Source organism: Pyxicephalus adspersus, chromosome 2 (genome assembly GCF_032062135.1).
Source record: "Pyxicephalus adspersus chromosome 2, UCB_Pads_2.0, whole genome shotgun sequence".
NCBI classification, from domain to species: Eukaryota; Metazoa; Chordata; class Amphibia; order Anura; family Pyxicephalidae; genus Pyxicephalus; species Pyxicephalus adspersus.
Genome location: NC_092859.1, coordinates 12,741,492 through 12,765,128, shown reverse-complemented (window position 1 = coordinate 12,765,128; position 23,637 = coordinate 12,741,492). Strand labels below are relative to the sequence as shown.

The following is a 23,637-nucleotide window of genomic DNA, read 5'->3' as shown; positions in this document are numbered from 1 at the left end:
ACTCGGACGCTACACACATTCACCTGGGGGGCCTTGCACGCTACACATATTCACCTGGGGGGGCACTCGCATGCTACACACATTTACCTAGGGGAGGGGGCACTCGCACGCTACACACATTCACCTGGGGGGGACTCGGACGCTACACACATTCACCTGGGGGGCTCACATTCCCCCTTTACCTGGGTCAACATGGGTCCTCCCCACCAGCTCTACGCTGCTCTCCGGTGGCATGCCCTCCTAACCCTGGCCATGTCCCCCTCCCCCCAAGACTGCCCTCCGGTCTCACCTGGTACTCCACCTCCATGCTGCCATTATACAGCGCCGTCTGATAGAAGCATTCCTGTCTCCCGGCCGGAAGCAGAAAGGTCAGCTCCGAGTCCTGAGGCTGTCCCAGCCCGGCCACCACCGGCAGCAGCAGCCACAGCAAACCGTGAACGGGAGCCATAGGAGCGCCTAACACTGCGTTCACAGCCGAGATAGCTTCCGTAGAAGCAAACCCCACCCCCTATTGGCTCCTACAGCCGTCAGTCACTTCTTCCAAGCGTCTCATTGGCCAGTGTCTATAGTAAGCAGCCGTTTATTGGAGGACGCGTTGACATAACAGCTCCACCCTAATTGTCCTTGTATGGGCAAGTAGCTGATCTGGACCAATCAGATGTTAGCGCTGAGTGGCCAGTAATACAAGGAGACCCTGACACAGTAACTGCTTGTGCGGTGGAATGCGGGCTACAACAAAATGGCCGCCGCTGGGAAATGTGGAGACACTTTTTATAAGTTTATAGTTATATAGATAACAATTAAAAGTTTTATTTCAATACAATCACAGTTATTTAATTATTAATGAATTATTATGAATTATTTTTAGATTTGGATAGATTCTTTTTTTCTGTCACATTTGTATTGCTCAGTGTTCACCCCCTGTATGTCTTATGGTAACCATTGTCATGGCAACCGAAAAAGTTATAGTTGTCACTGGAGCAAAAGTTGTCTTTTCACAAATTTCCAGCTGTCAAAAGCTTCACACAGCAGATGATTGTTGTCCAGAGACAATGGTCACCTGGGGCAAAAATCTGTGTATTGTGCCACCCCCCCTAATGTCACTCATCAAGCTGTCATGTCATATTGATGAAAGACAGAACATTTGCTTTTCTATGGAGGCGAGCATAGCGGGGTGCCGTTCTCTTATCCTCCCTCTTTCTCTTCTCATAGAACAGAATAGGGCTGTGTGTACTATATTCTCCAAAATTCATTTCACAACAATCATCTAACATCCGGGCTGAAAAAAGTTTTCACTTTGTACTCAAAGCAGACCGATCATCACATTTTCAACATTAAATAAAAGAGCTATCCCATGCGTCTTTTTACAATAATTGTTCATTTCTTTAAACTTTTTAACTGTTTAAACTTTTTTCAGGAGGACCCCTTCCCTTTATTCTTCACTGCCATGGTGGTAAAGATGGAAGAGGAAAGCTGCATCCTCCTGAGATACATACGTCACATATCCCAGGAGAACATGGGCTGCTCCCTCTGCGCATGCCTGAGACTGAGCATGCGTCATCAGGGGCTTTCCTACAATGTCCATTCCATATCCCCCTATTGTGTGATACTTCCCCCACCTTTTACATTGTAAGCTCTTCAGCCCAGGGTTCTCTCCCCCTCCTGTCTCTGTATCTATCAGTCATCTGCAGCCCCTATTTATTGTACAGCACTGCGTAATATGTTGGCGCTATATACATCCTGTTAATAATAATCATAATAATGATGTAAAAAAACAAGTGATCGATCTCTTGCATGTGCAGTGGGATCAGAGGCACGTCACCTGATGTCACGCCCTGCACAGCGCAAGATGGTGGCACCCGGAGGAAGAGGGGCGGCATGCAACCGACTTGACTAGGATCACTGGATGGCTTTCAATCTGTAACAGTGGTAATAATTTATTTACTTTTGTGATAGTTCTGCTTTATTGATGGTTTCTCAACCGGGATTCCCCCAGCTAGGGCTTCCTTGAGTAGTGAGCAATTTGTGCCACCAATGATCTTATTGCCTATCTGTAAGGGTGACTTCTTTCCAATGACCTACAAAGTAAGAAGCATTTTTCCAACTGACCACCAAACTAACTGCGAGTTGTGGATTAAATAATTATAGAAGGGGTTCTCTTAAACCTAAAAGGTATTTCAAGGGTCCCCCATGGTAAAGGGTCCAGAAACAGTGAACTAACCCATTGGATTCTATACAACTGATTTTTTTTTCTTTTAGTTTGGCTTGTTATTATATCATATCTCCTTTTCCTGATTTATGTTTTGATTCTCTTTTATATTATTTTGTAATATTCCTCTATATAGGGATGTATTTATAAACTATTTTAATCCATGATATATTTATATATATGTAAGTATAACATTTTCCAGCGTTTATATGGCGCCAACATATTACGCAGCGATTTACAAAGTCACTGAATCTGACATTCACCAAAACATCCTCTAGTGGAGAAGCAATCACTGCCACTAAAACACGCAGACCTGGAATATTCTCCACCAAGGAATGTTTTGGTGAATGTCAGGTTCTCTGCTTTCAGACTCCTATACTGTTTGTTATATTTGTTAAAATTACTGTAAAAACAAAATTAAAAAAGAAAAGGCATCCCGAGTTCCCTGCAGGTGCCTGTTTTGTTGGTTGGCACCCGATGGCTTTGGATTGGACACCACTTACTCCTAAATTACATATCAAAGCTGCAGGTAAAAGTCAATGCATTAAACAGGATTAGGTTTTGTTGGACACATGGCAGCTATGATAGAAGCCGGGCACCCACAGAGGTCACATATGTGGATGAGATCAGTTCAGCGTCAGATGCCTCGATGTGATCAACATAAAGATGTGGTTTCCTGGCAAGTATTTGTTCATCGGCAGTTCCTTATTCCTGGGTGTGGTGATACAGAGCACAGAGGAAACATCTTACTGAGTGAGGGGCATGGAGTTCTTATTTGTTCTAGGTAAGAATTTTCACATTTTGTTTACTTTATAAGATTTCCGTCTTTGGATGTGCTGGGACCAGTAGGGAACTCAGGTGGACCTGAATGGTATTGATACCGCTGAAGAATGACTGTTTCATACACAGTTTCCCAACCTTTCTAACATTGGGGAACCGTTGAAATAACTGTCAGATCTTCAGGGAACCCCTCCTATAATTACTATATCCACAGCTCACAGTATATTTGCTCAGTGGTCCTTGGGAAGAATGTTTCTTACATTGCTGGCCACTGGGAAGAACGTCACCCTTACAGATAGACAAAAAAATCATTGGTGTCACCTAAACTGACCGGAGAGGCACAAATCTCTCAAGGAACCCCTAGCAACTTCTGAAGGAACCCTGGTTGAGAAACACTAGTTTAATACATGAAGAAGATATCACAGGGGTAATTATTGAGGGTTCATCAGGTTCATAAAGAGAATTTGCCACAGCTGGTGTTATTCACGATTTGAGCATGCCCCAGTTGGATATTGGTTCTGGTCCAGTGATGCCCCATCCAGTCCAGTGAATCCTGTGGGGATCAGTTGTAATGTACCGAAACTTGTTTGGGAACAAGGACTATTAGTCAGATTTGGACTATGAAAATGGGACTTTTAAACTTTTAAACAGTCAATGTAAATTAGAAGCAGCTTGAAGCAAGGTATTGATAGTCAAGTCAAATTAAATTTAGAGAAGCAAATTAAAGAAACAGAAACATAAAGCCATAGGAGATTTGTTTTTTTCCTTAGAGATAGTAGGGGCATTGGTTTGAATTTGGGAGTCCAAATCAAGACTCTTAGAATGTTAGTTCCAACTATAATGATATGTATTACATGTACACAGAGAATGGGCCAAACATCAATCTGGAGAAAATGCATTCCTATTCCAGGGGGACAGTGGTTTATAAAAAGTTTATCAGAGGGATATTTGCTAAAATAGCCGATCATAATCCAGAATTTAATATCTTCTCAGCAGCAGAATAATGTCCAGAGTCCAGAATGGTCTATTGGTGGTGAAATTGTTTACATGACTTCTTATCCTGGTGTCCTATATTTTATGGTCAGCTATAATAAGTTATCCAAACATTCTATGGTGTCTCCTTCTGGTGTGTTTGCTATGGCTTAGCAATAAACTTCTTAGAACGTAATAGATCATGTCTGTGAAAAGGAATGCAGAATCAGCTCTTTTAAAGCTATTTATATTATAAACTTATGTTAGTAATTTCTTAGACTGTAATTCATTCTACTCTGGTCAGACTGACAGTCATGTGTTTATAAGTGTTTTTGTTTGGCCATATTGGGAAATAATCTCTCGCAATACCCACCAGCTGGCATCTCAGTTATTCAGCACTTTGAGCATCAGGATCAACAAGTAGAACAATGGTGGTAACTTACTTGATATCAGGGCCTCAAGTGTGGCCCCTGACATCGCCATGCGTCTATAGCAAAATGTCTTACTGTAACAGTTTAATGGCTCTGCTAAATGTATTTGACATTTGCAATTCTCTTGATCTGTTCTCATCTCTTCTGGCTACTGGTCTTCACCTTTGTTACTGGTAATATACTTATTATTATGACAACAGTAGGTACCAGTAATTATGCTGTATTTATTCATTCATTTTTTATTGACAATATCCAGTTTTCATTAGTTATTTATTGACTAATTCCTTTCTTTCAGGGTTAATCGGAGCAGAAATTATTACGGTCGGCTCAAGTAAGTGATGCACAGGGGGGGTAGGGTTGTCCAATGTAGTATACATTATATACAAAAAATTAGGCCTAATCAGAGTAAATAATACCTGACATACTACAAATACTTAAATATTACCCCCACAGGGATTGGTAGATTCCAGATAAATGTAGTTTCTAGTTACTTGAGAGCTACTATTAAAATAATAAAATGTTTTCTTATAAATCAATAGAGACCCAATAGTATGACAGTACAGTATAATATGCAGCTACAAAATCACCTATAGTAAGATAAATATTCTGTATGTTCAGAATGAATGTCACACAAAAAGCACAGGGCAGTATAATGGTAGCAGTAGACAGAAAGTCAACACCCAATTGTCACTAGCCAAGAAAGCAGTCCTAAATATAGACTTTTTTGGGCAATGGGAACACATGGCGGCTGCAGGAGTTATCCATGAAGCATCGGCTTACTGACAGCATAGCCCGCCAAGTTCTTTTTTTTTGTCTGGGTTGTGTGCCAGTTGCTTGAGTTCCAGATAACAGGGAGTTTAGTGTATTGATAGGTGGGTAGTGTAAATCAGCAGTGTTCAATCATGACCAGCTGACAGTCCAAGCATCTTAATGCTTTCCTATACATCTCTCTGATCATCTACCACAGTTTGGACCATGGATGATCCTTCTATTGGCCGTGATCTTGAATAGAATGTACCCAAAAACTTGAATTCTAAAATTACCAAAGTTTTAATTATTAAAGTTTAAGTTACCAAAGTTCCGTGCTCCTGAGGGCTGGTAGATGACAAGCAAATGGTTATATCTGCTCATCTATATAACAGTTAGGATTAAGTAGGATTTAGAGATGATATTAATATTATTGGGTTACTTGCTGATGTGTCACTGGAACAGAAATTAGATTGGACTATCAGTACTACAAATAAAAGAACATTTGGGTCACTGATGACTTGATCACACATTTTACTGAGCACTAAGGGGTACTTGTACCAAGCCTTAAACAAAAGAGCTTGACTTTTCCATTGCAGTAACTTTTGTAAAAAGAGGCCCAGGAAGTTTACCTAGAATTGGGCACAGAAAGTTTGTAATTATTAATTTGTAGTTAGGGGTTGCAGAAGCAATATGTGTAATGTTATGTAGAACAAATGGTCATATGGCTGGCTCCAGAGTCTAGCTGCCAACATATAATACGGTTCTGTTGATATGAAATCTTCCAACTTGTAGTCTGCCTTGTACAGATACTTACCTTTCTTCCTGGGTAAGGGTGCTAGATGGTATTTTGCATCACAGGTCCTCCTATCATAGCACTGATGCCTCTTGCAATGGTTCCATTTCCAGCCCCAACATTCTAAAGCTTGGTGTTTCCATATGCTTAGTTCCCATTTAATCCCCTACAAATATCTGACATTGCTGGAACTGGAGATCAGTTGGTCAGATACCCAGTGCTATCAGATGGGAAAAGTATAGGGTGTTCTTATTTTCCTTACCCCAGACATCTGGAACTTGCTAGGAAGATGAGGACACCTTATGGTACATTGGTACCCATACTGGTGAGTTGTATGACACAATTCCCTTTGAAGGAAACTTTGGTATTTACATGTAAATATACATTTTCCTTTGATTCAATAGGCCTAATTTATTAAAGTTCTCCAAGGCTGGGTGATCCAGCAAACCTGGAATGGATTTCCTAAAAGTCAGTTATTTGTTAGCAAATGTTTTGAATCCTGAACCAGATCCATTCCAGGTTTTCTGCATCACCCAGCTTTACTGATGAAAGTGTATCCTCTCCATCCTTGGAGAACTTTAATTAATCAGGTCCAATATCTTCAATGCCAACTGCCACAAATTAGGGCTGCTGTGACCCCTCCATATCATGTAACCACTCCAGAAACAAAGCAGAAACTGCAATCTCATTAACTAATGCTCATCCAGCCATGACCTTGTGTGATAGTGAAGGCAACATTTCGAGGAATCTCGGATTTATGGTTGTTTATTCCTAATCCAGCTGAATTAATGCTGACTATAAATACTGCAGACTGGTAAATTTAAACAAAGCCATATTTCTACTTCTATGAATGCTCTTTAGGCCAGGGAAGAATGTATTTGCAAAGTTGTTTCCAAGTGCCCTTATCCTTTATCAGTGAATATAAATAGACAGATGTCACTAGAAACAACAAGCGGTACAAGAAAGATTCATGATTGCTTAAACTATAAACTGCAATTTTTCTCCCTACATAGTGGACGGATATGACAGATTCTCTTCCTTTTTTTTCAATAAAAGAGGAAATAATGGTTATCCGTTGTGCAGAGGTCTACTGTCATTACAGAACATTTGTGCCTGTTGGAAATATTTGTTATCGTTCTGGTAATAAAAGGGAATTCCAGATTACACCGTGGTTTTTCCACTCCAAACTGAAATGTAGAGCTATGTGACATATGTCTCTGCAAGGGTCAGTCTGCTATTTTACGCCTGGGTTCTGTGTTCGATTCCGGTCCATTTCTTCAACACCTTCCTAAATCCCTGTATATATAGACATTCATTTACCGCCCTATATTCAGTTTCCATGTTCTGGAGGGGACCCGAAAGCCTCATGAAAAGCAAATTGATTGTCTCTGAATGCTGTACCTCTGTCTCCTATTCAGTGTCCCATTGTAGAGTTATTTCATATCAGGACAAATATGGGAACCCATTATTTACTATTTTTTGCAGAATACATAACTGGTGCAAATGGTGTTTTTATATCATACTGGAGTACAGCTATAGGCTAAATTCAGAAATAAGCCCCAAAACTGTGCAGATAGCCACTTCTAAGTGCCATTATTCACCCTCTAATACACTCAGGAGCAGTTTTTGGAGTCAATACCAAGACTAAAACTAATTTGAGACCTGTGATAAACCAAATGGAGGGGGGGGGGTGCTTTTTATTGTGATTGTGGTGGCTTGCACCGCAGTTCCTGGACACAATGGGCCTGACTTAATAAAGCTCTCCAAGACTGGAGAATATAATTGTCATAGGATAACTTAAGTGGTCCAGCAAACATGGAATAGATTTAGTCCAGGATTGAAAACATTTGCCAAATAGGAGCAAATGATTTTAAGAAATCCATTCTAGATTTGCTGGATAACCCAGGTACCTCCCATGCTAGTTTATCTTCTTCAGTCTTGGAATGCTTTGGAATAAGTAATTTTTATTAAAGTTTTTGCAAATTTTACAGACAGAACATAGAACACAACTTTTACAAACTATATAATACAATATTCAAAATATAATATAAAACAAAAGTACACAAAAATGAAAACACAAGACAAAGATAGTCATTCTATTCTTCCACCCAGCTGTCATTTGCACTTTTGAAAAAATACCAAAGCTATTGTTCAATTATTCAATACTGCCTTGCAAAATTACCTTTATACATGGAAACTGTTTTGGAGAGCTTTAATAAATCAGGCCCAATGTGTGAAGCAGGGGGATTCTTCCACTGTAGGTTCTCAGGTACAGCTTCCTTAATTTGAAAAGTGATATTGGAAAGATATCACCAAATCTCATTCTCAATATGATGAGCCAGCATAGCCTTATATGATTGCATACAGTAATCATAAAACACTACAAAGCTGTAGGAATAGGACGTACTCAGCTTGATTCCTGGAAATCTATAAGAAATTTTTTACTTCTTAGACACAATAAACATTTCTAGATGTTGCCTATAACATTTCAGATGTTCACATTGTGAGTTCACGATCACTTTATAGACATAACCAAGACACAATCATATGATTTTAGAAGCACAATAGGAGCCCTGGCGATCTGTAGGTTTTACACCTGGGTATGAAACATATGTGAATATTATGAAGATCTGATGGCCCATGGAAATCTGTGAATTTTTTTCTTTTACATTATACAGATGATCTACCTGCACCTGAGCTGTCCTCCCCATCGACTTCTGTTTACAAGGGTCAGTCGTTGATTCTGCATTGTACAGCACCCAGCATCTACCCAGAGGGCATCTTCTATCTTTATTCTGAAAACAGTGCAGATTATATAGAGCAAAAGTCAGCTCCAGAGACCAAGAACAGTGTTACATTCACGTTACAGCCTCTTGCAACTGATGGCACAACATTATATTTCTGTGTATACCACTGGTATGTGCAGGACATGAAAATGACATCCCAGGCCAGCAATATGCTCAATGTGACTGTTGTAGGTGAGCACCATCCTTAGATTGATTCCTGGCCCACACCTATACTCTTTTTATGAAAGTTCAATATGTATCAGTGGGAAAAGGTTTGCTTTCTTTTCATCAGTTTGAGTCCCTATGGAACATTTAGAATTCATTGGCAGCTGCACTTGACCTGTAGTTGACCTGCATTTGACCTGCTTCAGGTGGGTTGTACATTCCCATAGATTTGTGAACACTGGCCTAAAAGTAGACAGGTTGTACTTTTACCTAAATGCCACCTCTGTGCACCTGAGATGTCCCCATAATACTAGAAAACTCTCTGCATTTATTCACAAGGCTTCTATATTACACTGACCATTTTTTTAATAATATGTAACTTCTTTTACAGATCAGCCACCACCATCTACAGGTTCAACTGATCTGACTGGTAATAAAACAATGACTGGTATTCTTTACTGATTTATTGTATTGTGTTACATAAACCAAATAACAACTACTCCCTGTTAGTACTTATAATTAAACAAACTGCCACATCCCTGTCTATAATTACAAAACCAAGATTTACCACAAATGCTATTTTGTTGGCAGCCTAATATCAAATTCAAAGTGTACAAAAAAAAATTTTTTATAATGAAATTGTAGGCAAACACTCATTTATCTGTTTCATTATTACAGCAAATACACATGGAATCTCTAGATGAACAATGTCTCTACACGTTACACGGAAACATAATGTTGGGGTTCCATTAGGACAGAGTGAATTGAATGAGCCGAGAAGCTTACTTTGGTATTTGATGAATAGAATATTTGTGGAGAAGAATTAACAGCACTAATTATGTAAACAAATAAAACTTTTTATTGAAAGTGGCAAATATTTGAAATCCATGTGTGGTTGTCGATTTCCTTGTCCCTTTGACATCATTGGCCAAATATAAATTATAACATTTGTAGCACACTCTTAATCTGGGAATGAGAACAGAATTACTTTCTAGACCTCCTGATGAAGCGGACACTTTTTCAGTGAAACGCGTAGAAACATTGTTCATCTAGAGATTCCATGTGTATTCGCTGTAATAATGAAACATATACATCGGTGTTTGCCTTGTTTTTATTTGTTTTTAAAATTTCATAATACCAAATGCGATTGTAGTGATATTAATTATGTGAATTTGATATTAGGCTGGGTCTACATGGACGTTTTGTAAAAAGGCATGTAAACGTTCCTACTGAGTTTATAAGCGTTTTTATGCACTTATTTCAACGTTTTAAAACTTTTTTTAAATGCTGGAAAAAGCTGAAAAACGTCTATGCCGCGTTTACACACGATAGATGGTCAACGATCGCCGTCCAATCCGATCCGCCGGTCCGGTCGTTCATTTCCAACGACTATCCTCGTTCGTCGGCGTCGTTGGTTACTTTTTTTACGAACGATTTTTGGCCAATCGGTCGTTCGTCGTACGTTCGTCGTTCATTTCCAACGATAAAAATTGGACGTGTGTACGCAGCTTTAGACTCTGAACAGGGCAGGAGAAGAGGGCGGAAAGTCACTTATCTGATTCAGTTAGTTTCTCTGCAATTACTCTTACTCTTTTTTTTTATTTGACCTTACTTTCTGGAGCACACGCCAAAGAGTGGGGAAATGGAAAGGTAGATCGGTACCCCCAAATCTTTATATTAGTTAGGATTGGAGTCCCTCTGCTAAAGTCATCAAGAGATATAAGATCCAGCTTGTGGCTAAGCCCACCCCTCTAACCAAAATATTACTTTAGGTGGACTGAGTATTTAAACTTGCCATAGAAAGTAGACAGCTGATAAGGAGCCATAAAGAGTAGCATTGGGACTGATTGAGGCTAATATGATTTCCGATTGGTGTTTGGATACATTTACTTCTGTATGGCATAAACCTAAACACTCAGCAAGCTCCCTCAAGGGAAGGAGTAATCATGGCCTGGAATGTCCATCCGGGCCTGTTACCTCCTACCACCAACTGCCTTACATGGCTATCTAAAGATGCCCTCAGACTAGATCAGTGTTTCTCAACCAGGGTTCCTCCAGAGGTTGTTAGAGGTTCCATGAGCAATGAACAGTTTGTACCTCTCTTTGTTAGTTTGATCTTTTTGGCTACCTGTAAGGGTGACATTCTTCTGGCCAACAATGTAAGAAGCATTTTTTTCCAATGACCACCATACTAATGTACTGTGAGCTGTGGATATAGTGATTATACAAGGGGTTCCATGAAGACCTGAAAGTTATTTCAAGGGTTCTCACGTTTTAAAAAAGTTGCGAAAGGCTGGAGAAAAGATCACAGAGATTAATGGAGCTGTGCTACAGGGCCTTTGTTCACTCAGCAGGGAACTGAGACCCTCTGGCCATCATTACTGATTGGTGGCAGTAATGGTATTTTATCCTTAGTCTGGTGCTTAAAATGGAACTACAACCAAAACGTATTTTTTTTTTTTACATTTTGTGTGCAGAGGTTTATGTCTGTCTGTGGCTCTTTTTAGGGCTTTGATTTCTTCCTGACTAGCTAACCACCCACTACTATTACAGGATGAGATAATCATCTGTAATGGAGGCACACTTTTTGACAATAGTTTGTAGGCTTCTGATACTGACTGCAAGTGACCGTTTTAACCCATAATATTCCACTGTTGTCATGATCAGAGAATCCACCATGAACAAATCCAAGCCACTATCGTTTAGGAGCATGGGAGCATGTAGACATGAACTTGGTTGCAACAAGGCGAATAACTGAAATTGTAACTTTCCTTTTTTTTCTGTAGTTCCTTTGTGGGTGATTTTCCTGGTTTCTGGACTTGTTGGTTTTGCTATCTTGGTTGCTTTTGTTTCTCTGATTGTTTGCCTACGACAAAGATGTAAGTATTCACATTATAGGGCTAATTTATTAAAGCTCTCCAAAGCTGGAGAACATGGACTATCATGGGAGAACCTGGGTGATCTAATGGTCAATGATTGAAAACAGTTGCCAAATAATAGGAAATTTTTCAAGGAATCCATTCTAGGTTTGCACAATAGTCTATCTTCTCTGATCTTGGAAAACAATAATAAATCAGGATATATGTATCCTAGTTTACTATAAAACCTCTCTGTATAAAATCTGATTTATTTCTTTATTGCTAGGTAAACAGAAGAAGCAAGAACAGAGGTAAGATATAAAGTCATGAGACCCAACTGATGATCATATAACTTTTCTAAAAAAGGAGTGACTATAAGCAACTAATGTGACAATGGTTCTTCTTGTCTGTCCAAGGATTTTGTAACACATTGGAATGTCTCAGAATCCAACTTAAGTGTTTACTTCACATATGTAAATGTATTTTACATATGTGTGACAATGGAAGACCTCCCATCCTCTGCTGATGGATCCCTTAGGCAATGTACACACATCAGGGGATTCTGGCACGATACAAGCGGTCAGGCTCGTCTCGTTGGCTCAAGAACCCTGTCTAAAATGATCAATAGTTACTTTTGATCAATGTTCAATAGTTACTTTTTAATACTTACTTTTCCTACCACGCATGCTGCTGATCTCTATTGTCTTCCAGTACTACAATGGCTTTTGTGATGGATACCCTGCAGACTCCAGTGTACTACGATTCCTTTTAATGAGCCCCTATGTCCCTATGGTGTCATACTGGGAAGTCCAGGCCCACAGAAGGAACCACACTGTTCAAAGTCAAACTAGCTAATCCTACACTCCTGGAGGTGAGGAATGTAGAAGGTTTTGAAGCCTAGGTAGCATGTGAAGAAAAGTAAAGCATGGAGGTCCTTGGGGAGGTCCTGTGGGCAATTGGCAAATAATACATTTATTTAAACAACAAATAAAATGTGGATTATCTTCTGCTTATTCCTTGGGGGAATAAAAGATCTTCTACAACACAGCTACACAGCTCTGTTCTGGCACCAAGTGCTGAGGAATCTATTTATGAGCGGTGGCTTTTCACAGGTTTCTCTAATAGTACGTTGAAGACACTAAAGATGTGTGGCTTGGGAATCAGGAGGAGCAAGTATTTTCTCTTTCTTTTTTCGCTTTTCTCATTCCATTTCTAAAATATTTTACACTAGTAAATTTGTAGACACATAACTCTGCCATATACAAGCTGCTGATGTGATCAAGACAAAGAATATTTCTAGGAAGCATGGGTATCATCAGCACATGGTATGACTTGGGACCCATGCCTTATATCAGCCTTTTTACTTCAGGGGAACACATCAAATAGTGTTCAGTTTTTTGTTAAAAACAAATAATTGGAAAATGTCCCTTGTATTGATGGTCAGCTTCAACAATATCCCTCTTATGGAGGTGGTCCAAATTCCATTCCCACAATTTAAAAAGATCATTGGGTTCACATAATATTAGAACTGGAGCAATGCAGATGGTGGGATGGGAGAACAGTCAGCCACAGCTTAAGGAACCCTCACAACCTTTGGAGGAAGCTTGGTTGAGAATGGCTGCTTTATTTGATCTGATATTGCTTGTCATCAGCACATGGTATGGGATGGCTATGGATCTACTCCTTATCTAATCTAATATTGGTTGTCATCACTACACTGGGCCTGATTTATTAAAGCTCTCCAAGGCTGGAGAGGATACACTTTCATCAGTGAAGCTGGGTGATCCAGCAAACCTGGAATGGATTTGTTCAAAGTTATTTGCTATTGAGTTCTCAACCATATCTATTCCAGGTTTGCTGGATCACCCAGCTTCACTGATAGTATGAGATGGCTACAGATCTACATGTCATTTGATATAATGTTGGTTGTCATCAGCACATAGTATGGAATGACTATGGATTTACACTTTTCTGATCTGATGTTGAGTGTCACCAGCATTTTATATGGTATTGCTGAGGATCTACACCTAAACTGATCTAACGTCAGACCTGGACAGTGGAAATATGGAAGGCTGTTGGGGAGCTTGGGTGTATCTTCAGGTATTTGGTTATAGCAATGCTATAACATGGTTGGCAGAGATTTGGATGGGTTTGTGTGTCAAAAGATAAAATGGCAGCTGTAAACACATTAAAGTTTTACATTTCATAGTATTGTGAAGTATGTAGGTTTGTCCATCCTGTAGATCTCTTATTTGCTACATAGAAGTGTGTAATGGTATTTGTCTCCATTTCACAGGGATAAAGAATCTATCTGGATTAATCAAAATATGGAAAAAGGTTCTTTTTATTCTCCTTCTCCATTATGCTTTATTCTTCATTTTCTCATCACTCATCTCAATTCATAAATCATACTAATTGTTTTACTTTCTTTTATTCCTTTATCTTCCCAATTTACTCTTTCACCTTATTAATAAGTCTTCACTAACCTCACCCTCTGTTCTATGACCCTTTTGTTCTATGACCCTTTGTTCTTCATGAAAATGATTCTTCATATCATTTTCTCTTCTTGTCTTACTTTCTGTCTGCTATCCTCAATATTAAAATCCTCTTCTTCTGGTATCAGAGCCTCCTTTTATTTCTAATAAAAAATGTAATTTTTATATTCTTACAGACTGGACACTAAGCCGGAATAACAAGGTCTTTCCCATAGTAAGTTCTCAGGTACGTTTGAATTTCAAAATTTTATTACAAATTTTGATCAGGGTCATTATTACAATTATCAATATCTGGCAAGCCTGTCAAACTTTGAGGACTCGTTTTTGTGGAGCTTCTTTTTTCTAGGTAGTGCTTTCTATACAGACCTTTTTAAACACGAGTGTTGTAGGGATCAAAATATGGATCATGACAGACCAATAATTAAGCCTTGCAATGATGTGGCTAGTGGCTTAACATACCAAGACGCGTATAGTTACCATTTTTTTTAGTTCAACACTAGCCATGTTCATAAAGACCACTCAGCAGCTACATTTCACCTACAACATTCAGGATTCCTCCGTATGACAGCCCACATCCAATGCAGGAAAATTGGACCTGATTTTTCTGATTAATAAATCAGGCCCATTATGTAACTCTTGTGAATATCAATAGTGATTGTCAGTAAATTAAATCAAATTAAAGGATGCCGTGTGTCTAGATTTTCCTTTTTTACACATTTATTTAAGTATGTTTAATTACTCATGGAGAATACCACTGCAAACTTCTTCTGGATTACTGGCTGTCATACTGATCATTTTTTCTGTACTTTCCAAGTACGCATATCAAGAACTCTGATTGCATTCTGTGTCACTGACCTGCAACAAGTATGCAGTCACCAAAGTTGATTTTTATTGCTGCATGCTCACAGCAGGCCGGTGAAACAAAAAGCTGCAGCCAGAAACAAGCAGAATAACTTGCATTATTAGAAGTCCAGCAATGGCAGCCCCATATTTCTTTCATGCAAACCCAGATTGGATAGAGAGAGATGAAAACCAAATGTGTTCCTATAGCTGTTGTGAATTGTAAACTGCCTTTGGTATGTGTTTACCTAGAACAACCACTTGTGCCCAGATGATTATACCCATCTACTCCATAATTAGCTTCATAAAACTTTTTTCTTTGCTTGGTACAATGCCCTGCTTGATGCATTGCACCTGGCGAAGGGCAGCACGAGTCAGGACATTGGGCCTTATTCATTAAGGCTCTCCAAGGCTGGAGAGGATACATTTTCATCAGTGAAGCTGGGTGATCCAGCAAACCTGGAATAGATCTGGTCCAGGAATTAAAACATTTGCTAGCAAAAGGCAACTTTGACTTGACTCAAATTGACTTTAAAGAAATCCATTCCAGGTTTGCTGGATCACCCAGCTTCACTGATGAAAGTATCATTTCTGCACAGGGTTGGCTACATCCACCTTTGAATCTAAGGAAATGCAGTACCCACTTGAAGCAGGTCAATTGCATTTTAGATGGATGTGAACTCTGAATGATCTCAGAAGAATTCCAAACTGATCCATTGCCAATACCAAATCCCATTGACATAAACACTAATCAACTGTTCTCTTATACCAGGAATCCACCATAGAGACCGAGCTGTCTCATCCAACCTTGAGCAATAAAAACTCCTATTCATACGCTGGAACTTCAACATCCTTCAGCAGCTTCAGAACATGACCTTTTTATTTTTGTATTTATTTTTTTATTTCCAAGTCAAGACTGTGACCTCTTCTAAGCAAAGTGGCGATCCTCTGGACATTATCAGCACCTATTGTGTAATTGTGTGCCGTCAGTTAAGGAACATTCACTGATGTTCAAAGCCTGAAGGCCAAAGCTGGACACAACCTTGGCCTTGATACCAAAATGTAAATTATTAAAATACCAAAATGTATATCAGTTTTATTCTTAAAATTACAGAGTTACATGCCAAAACTGTCCTGTTAACTTTAGAAGAGAACCATTCTATCATCTGCTTAGGGCTTTGAAATGCATCATTCTACCCCATGGTTTCCATCACCTTGTTGTTGGTGATATATACGGTATTTGTGGAACACCGGTTGTTGAGACCTAAGAACATGCAGGATGAATATTCCAGCATGAGAGAGGAAGGTTGCACAGAATTATATAAGGAGGCTGGGACAGTCCCATTAGTATATGTGAGAGTTTCCTGAATCTGCCAGGAATGGATTATACAAAACACAATCTATATGTAAACTGAATGGCAGTGTCTGAATGTCATTAGCTGCTTGCTGAATGATTTCATATTTGCTCAAAGTTGCTTTAGAAATAAGATCTTAAGGACCGGTACGTACAAGCAGATCTGCTTATCTGACATTGTTGTTCTTGACTGGTGCACCAGTGAAAAGGACTCTCCCCCCCCCACCCCCCATCCAATATATACCCTAAGTACCATTATTATTATCATTCAACTGTACCTATATAGCGCCAACATATTACACAGCGCTGTACATTAAATAGGGGTTGCAAATGACAGGCGGATACAGATAGTGATGCAGGAGGAGGGGAGGACTCTGCCCAGAAGAGCTTACAATCTAAGAGGTGGGGGAAGCATCACACAATAGGAGGGGAGATATGGAATGGTGGGTACGTAGGGAGGGTTTAGGAGACAGAAGAAGACTGCTAGGCAAGTTTTAAAAGATGAGTTTAAGGGCTGATTTCCAATATTAATGTTGCCTAGCCATAGAGTATTAATATTATTATTATTATTATTATTAATAATAAAAATAATAAAAATAGATTGTACTTGTATAGCGCCAACATATTACGCACCGCTGTACATTGAATAGAAGAGCGTAAACTAAATTACAAAACTGAATTATTGAAAAATATACCCCAAGGAAAATAAAATTATACAAAGCTATTGTATATACATGGAACATGTGTACTTTTATGCAACCAATTGAGGTGCAGACAAACCAGTTAATATTTGGTATTACAATTGGTAATACATTTATCACATCAGAAATTGATCTGATGTAAAATAAAATCTGCCCGTGTGTCCCAGCCCTAAGTCACAAATCTTGTTTTCACAGTGGAGGAGATTTTGATGCTGGCCATAGCAACTAATTCGAATTTTCAGAATTCTACTCCAGGCCAGGAACTGAAATGATGATGGAAATGAGTTGTCTTGAGCACAAATGTGTAAAATATAAAGAGATAGGAAAATAACAAGAAATACTGTAGTTTCCTCCAGGATCAGAATATGACTTACATAAGTCATTACAGAAACATAACTCATATCAGAATATAAAATCAGGATTTTGTGGTTTCCTACTAACATGGAGCTGTTGAGCAATGTGTTTTCTGGAAGTAGGAGAAGCAACTAACACAACATGGACCTCAATTGTTCCTTTATTTGTTGTAACCTAATTTATGGGTTTAAAGTGGAACTAAACAGCAAAAAATAAAATATATTTGATAATATCAGAGACCAAGGATGAGTGAGATTGTTGTTTTTATTTTTTGCCTTTTTTAAATATAAATTTGTATAAAGTATTTCCAGTAACTACAATAAAAAAAGAACAAAGACACAAACACTATGAGAATGTTACATCAGGTTATACAGTATAAAAACACAAACAAAATATAATAGAAAAACATCAAGGAGAAATAAAGGGAGCACAAATGAAAGGCGGACCCTTTTGTAGCTGGCATTAAACTTTGTATGTAAAACAAAAATTTTTTTGCCATTTTGTAAATTTACCTTGCACATTTTTTAAGTTGACTGCAAATTTCCTAAGCATAACATTGTCATTGAAATTGCTAGAGGAGTCAGGGGGAACTTGCAAGAACATGTCCCAAGTGCAAAATGTTGTTTTTGTTTTTCTTAGATCAAAGTGAAAATATGGTCCTTAGACCGTGTGCTAGATTTTTACGTTAAGGGGGCCCTATCATCACATTTTTTACTTTATATTTTATTATATATTTTATTGAGCAACAATGTGTTTTTTTCTAAATACATAAAAAAAGAAGGGAAGGCCTTCTTTTTTTTTGTAAAATGCAGCAACGGTAAAGACTGCATAGGAACCAATGTCACTTATCTACATCACCCTTCGGGCTGCTGCTTCTCCGTGATCTCAGGCATGTGCACAAGGGGCTTTTTCCCGTCCTGATCTCACACATGTGCATTGAGATTGGCCCTTTTTTTCCATTTACAGAAGGATACATCACCCGATCTTGTGCTTCACAGTGCGAGATGGGGTGGCTTTAAAAAAGGAAGAAGATGGTGGCACGCGGCGGTTCCTCCGAGCCAGGACAAGGAAGACTCCAGGATGGCACAGGACTGAATCGAATACAGTTGTGGAGGGATTGAGGACTCTGCATAGGTGAAGGTGAGTGTAATATTTTTAATTGTATTGACAGTTCCACTTTAATTGCAAAGCAACTAAATGTAGTACTATGATTACTGGATATACTCAAGTATAAACCAAGTTTTATTTCATCTGAAAATCCTATTAGAAAAAGAATCTCGGTTTATATTTGGGTGACATATGGTGGCATATTATGGAACTGCTCTAGTATATATAAGGTCTAATTTATAAAGCGAGCTTGTGTAAGCTCACCACACGTAAATACATGCTGATATACAAGTCTTATTTCTGCGAGCTAAAGCCGGAACGAAGTGCTAGTACACTTGCCTTTACTTGCCATTTCAGCTTTGATAAATGAGCAATGGAGTCGAGAATACGCCAATTAAGGCGATTAGTTTGCAGATGCGCAGTTCAAGAGGATCTGGTAAGCTCTGTCAATGATGAGGTGATAGCAATTGATCAGCACACACATGCTCCCTGTTCTGTGCGCATCCACGATCCATTACTGGTCAGTTTGAATCTTTAATGCTTCATCTTCTTTTGGGTAAATGCTACATTTTTATGTTTCATTATACTCATTCACAAAAGTGCTTCATTTATTGTTACATTTGTTGCACTTGTTGTTTTGATACTTTTTTGATTGGTTGCAACACTGCAAACTAATTGATATTGATATACTAAGTAGCACTTTATAATATGTCATCACACAATAGTATGCCTGTAAATAAAAATAAGACCAAGCATTTTGGATCTGATTCAAATTTCATTCTAGTTTGGTTTTACAGAAATCAAATATATGCAAAAGATTCTTGGCAAAGATGTTATAATACATGTATCAAGGAACATTTAGTGATTTCACTTGTGTGTGTATGTCAAAATAGATTTAAATGTATACAAATACATATGCATTATTACTATTTACCTGGACTGATTTGTTAATCAAGTTTGCTTGGATGTTATGCATTGATGTGACCTTTAAATCCCCATTAATGTTAGTTTCATCTGTTGCTGCAATGTTTTTGTGCCTGGTTTGTAATGACAGTTTCTGTTGTTTAGCAATGTTTCATCATTTTTTTCTACAAATATTCAGTACAAATGTCTGCATGGTTTTCACTACAAACTGCTACTTGACCCCCTCATTGCCTTTGTCCCATTGTCACATATTGGTATTTTATTGTATTATGTACATATTTATTTTATAAATAAATTGTCATGATTTTATTTCTTTTTTTTGTTTGTTTTTTTATAGCCTGACTTTTGAACTCATGTTGATTTGCCCCCACACAACTCCTGTGTTCATTTGTAGTTGTGTTATAAGTTTGTTGTCATTGTGCTTTGCTGCCTGATCTTAGCACTATTGTATACAAACACACTTCCACTTGTTGTCCAAACTGGTTGTGAATTAGTTGTCCAGCTGAGTTGCATACTCATTCTAACACACCTGATGGTGATGGAAGGAGGTTCAGGTTCCAAGCACAACATCAAAGCACATTGATTGCCAAGCTCACAAGCAGGGTCAGGCACTCTTAGAAATGAACAGATGTTGTGTTGTTAACTTAACTTAATGCTGATAAATAGTGGAGTGTATGCATTATTTAGGTGTTTACACAAAACAAATAGTACTAATATATGAAAGTTCCAGGGCCAAATCCACTTTGAGCCAAAGATTTTCTTGCTTTTCCATCCCTTCAGGGTGTTTTTGCAGATTTGAATGGCATTTTAGACGTTGGCCCACTATATAGAATTGGCTTACTCCCCTCAGCTTGGTAGTGGAAGCACATAAATGTGGATTGCTTCTTTTAACCAGAAACAATATCCTCCATGAATGTTGCTTGTGGCCAAGCCCATGACATGAGAAATCATAGGAAGAAATGGGCAATGTTTTCGATTTGAAGCATGTTAAGCAATATGCCCCCAAAAAAATCCTTTTTGCCTATTTCTTCCAATAATTTATCTTTTATATGTACACACATCTAAACGCATACATACATACATGAGTGCACATGAAGCAAAACAAACAATATACACCTAAAAAAAGAAAAACTTACTGGAATGAGGATGCAAAAGTGGCCGGTGCGTTTTTCAACTGATAGAACACAGTTCATGCGCACATATCGGTTATGCACAACTATGCGCATCAAACCACAGTTTTAATAAGACAATTGTGCTGTTTTTAGCTTTTCAACAATTCAGAGAAAGGAACTGCTTCAAATCAATCCCAATTGACAATTGGAGGTCTGTTGGATCACCCAAGGTTAAACGATCCTGGAGGAGATCACATAAACAAACCCCCCATATAAAAAAAGGACAATTTGTAAAACAACTTTTTTCAAAATAAACACATTTGCTAAAACATCACATTAAAATAAAAGGACCACACAGACACCATCAGATTTACAATTATAAAAAACCCCATTCTAACACATGTAAACCCACACTTCCATATAAAGCCAAAATGGTTTAAAATGGCCCAAGAAATATTGCATTTTAAAATACTTACCAAACCAATATGCAATTTGTACCTATCAAGGGTGGAAAACTGAATTAGAAAATATTTATGCAGGACAAACATTTAAAGGTGGTAATAAAAAAAAATTACTGAAATTAAACAATATGGCCACAAACACAATAACATAGCATTAACTTCTTAATTGCAAAATGGACATTGAAACATTCAAAGTTTAAAAAACAAAAGCAGCTATTGTGCTAAATGGTAAGCAAAGCAAATTAAATGTAGCGACATAGATTAGTAGAACACAGCAAACAACCCCCCAAATCAGACAACACCCTTATATATCATTATGCGCACAGCTGATGGAATTCACGTGTAATTGGGACATGCGCAGTGCAATTTGGCTGTTTGTTTTTTGACAGTTTGACATTCCATAATCTTTTTTTGATTTATTATTTTAATCATATTTTGAGCTATTAATAATTTATTATGTTTTATTTATTTATATATCTATGGAAGCAAAGAAGAACTTTGGATGATCTAGCCTGCTGGCCTGCCCAAACTCGCTAGTATTTATCACCAGGCGGATCCTGGGGTCCGGCATCGGATGCCTCTAGATAGGCGCCTATGTAAACAGCTGAAATCAGTTAATTCTTTCCGAACCTGAAAATATTAGGTCATTTTAAAATATGCTAATTTCTTAGCTAATATATATGTTTTAAACATTTCAACAGCCCAAATTTTTTATTTAGGTCCAAGTGAAAGATGTGTGCCATTGGAAGGAATGATTTTTTAGGGAAACAGGACTTAATGCAAGCTCGCCAGTGTCAAGCTGCCGGAACTACGCGTCTTGGAGCGCGTTATCATTTCTGTTGATAACTACCGGGAGAATACGCCAGCGCATTCCCGCCGGTCGAAATTTGGTTGATAAGTAGGTTTTTGGCGTCCGATTCCGCATCCCTATAACGCACATGCGAGCGAGCTTCCATTTTGGCTTGATGAATCAGGCTCATAGTGTATATATAGTATAAGTAGGGATATATAATTTACTATACTGTATATATATACTATACTTATACTAAATATTTATATATTATATATATGTATAAGTATAGTATAAGCAGGGACGTCACACGTTTCATCTGCAACAAGAAGTTCTGCCTGCTCGCAGTGAATAATTGCAGAACTATAATCTATTTATAATTTGTTTTAAAATGATTCACCCAACTTTACCCTCAACTTTTTTCACATTCAATTAGAACGTAGGAATCAACTTTTACTTACACTTTTCACATCAATCTTTTAATTTTAGGTCAGATTTTTGGGGATTCTGGAAATAGAAAACATTTATAAATTCACTCCTATTTTTTCCTTCTGTCTGTACAGAATTTTGCAATATCCATCCTAACCAGTGTGATGACATTTTGACATTTTTGATAGTTATTTTGGAGATGGAATGCTGTGTTTATGGAAACATTCCATAGACAGCTGTACACTGACTGCCATTTAGAACAAACACAAATATTTTATAGGACAGACTACATATTCCAGTTTCCAAAAACATACGGAATAATAAGGGAAATTATTTCTTCTTAACAGTCTGATGTATAACATGGGATAATGTGAAAGCTAAAAGGCTGCAATGTTTTATTGTAGTATTCCATGTACTGGATCTCTGGAGGAAGTCAGGACACAGCAGACATGCTTGCTGCTCCAACACTGGGCCTGATTTAATAAAGCCTGGAGAGGATACCCTTTTATCAGTGAATCTGGGTGATCCAGCAAACCTGCAATGGATTTTCTAAAAGTAATTTGCTATTTATTAGCAAATGTTTTGAATCCTGGACCAGATCTATTCCAGGTTTGCTGGATCACCCAGCTTCACTGATGAAAGTGTATCCTCTCCAGCCTTGGAGAGCTTTTTTAAATCAGGGCCAATGTGTATTCATCACTTATACCAACATGGAGATTTTATGTACCCTGGTATGGTGACAGGTGCAAAGGGGCTGCTGCACGAGGGCCCTGAGCCCTCATTAGCCAACAGGTGCACCCATAGGGGCCTCAAATCAATTGCACCTCTGCTATTAAAAAAAAAAAAAAGAAACTGACAAATTTATGGGGAAAGTCACAGCATTAGCAGAAACCTTGGTAAAAGTGTATGTTGTTAGTAAATGGGCAGCACAGTGGCTCAGTGGTTAGCACTCTGGCCTTTGCAGCGCTGGGTTCCAGAATCTCGGCCAGGACACTATCTGCATGGAGTTTGCAGGTTCTTCTTGTATTTGTGTGGGTTTCCTCCCACATTCCAAAAACATGCAGTTAGGTAAATTGGCTTCCCCCTAAAATTGACCTTAGACTGTATAATGACATATGACTACGGCAGGGACATTAGACTGTGAGCTCCTTTGAGAGACAGCTAGTGATATACCTATGGACATTGTACAGCGCTGTGTAATATGTTGGCGCTATATAGTCATAGTTTTGACTTAAATTTTGTCTTTTTTAGGGCCATTGTATTGGTTTTGTAGAATCTGTTTTGGTTTTAGAGCCTTCTTTTTGGATCCAGTGTCCATCAGAAGGT

At 38.3% G+C, this 23,637-nt stretch overlaps 2 protein-coding genes across 5 annotated transcripts in view; one reads left to right on the top strand and one right to left on the bottom strand.

Annotated features, from left to right (window-relative positions):
- TMED1 (transmembrane p24 trafficking protein 1) overlaps nt 1-494 on the bottom strand; it is a 7,997-nt gene extending 7,503 nt beyond the window's left edge. Inside the window, exon 1 of the mRNA XM_072399583.1 lies at nt 290-494. Within this exon, the coding sequence (XP_072255684.1) occupies nt 290-448 (159 nt within the window). The 5' untranslated portion in view covers nt 449-494. The remainder of the gene's footprint in view (nt 1-289) is intronic.
- A 2,372-nt stretch (nt 495-2,866) lies between these two features.
- Nucleotides 2,867-17,731, top strand: LOC140322927 (uncharacterized). Of its 4 annotated transcripts, none has more exons than XM_072399580.1 (9): nt 2,867-2,993; nt 4,688-4,723; nt 8,614-8,913; nt 9,278-9,316; nt 11,673-11,765; nt 12,031-12,055; nt 14,041-14,081; nt 14,416-14,453; nt 15,852-17,731. In XM_072399580.1, the coding sequence occupies exons 1-9, from the start codon at nt 2,972-2,974 to the stop codon at nt 15,951-15,953; spliced, it is 696 nt and encodes a 231-aa protein (XP_072255681.1). In that variant the 5' UTR covers nt 2,867-2,971; the 3' UTR covers nt 15,954-17,731. The 4 variants fall into 4 exon arrangements, with proteins under 4 accessions (XP_072255681.1, XP_072255682.1, XP_072255679.1 ...); XM_072399581.1 differs by having other exon boundaries at nt 2,880-2,993; nt 8,614-8,664; nt 14,416-14,465; XM_072399578.1 differs by having other exon boundaries at nt 2,880-2,993; nt 14,416-14,465.
- Nucleotides 17,732-23,637: the final 5,906 nt, after the last annotated feature.

What these genes read in the sequence shown, in the direction of transcription:
- LOC140322927 (XM_072399578.1), top strand. Translation starts at nt 2,972, where the DNA reads ATGGAGTTCTTATTTGTTCTAG. An exon ending in GGAGTTCTTATTTGTTCTAG is followed by an intron (nt 2,994 to 4,687) that starts GTAAGAATTTTC and finishes CCTTTCTTTCAG; the next exon opens with GGTTAATCGGAGCAGAAATT. An exon ending in CAGAAGAAGCAAGAACAGAG is followed by an intron (nt 12,056 to 14,040) that starts GTAAGATATAAA and finishes TCCATTTCACAG; the next exon opens with GGATAAAGAATCTATCTGGA.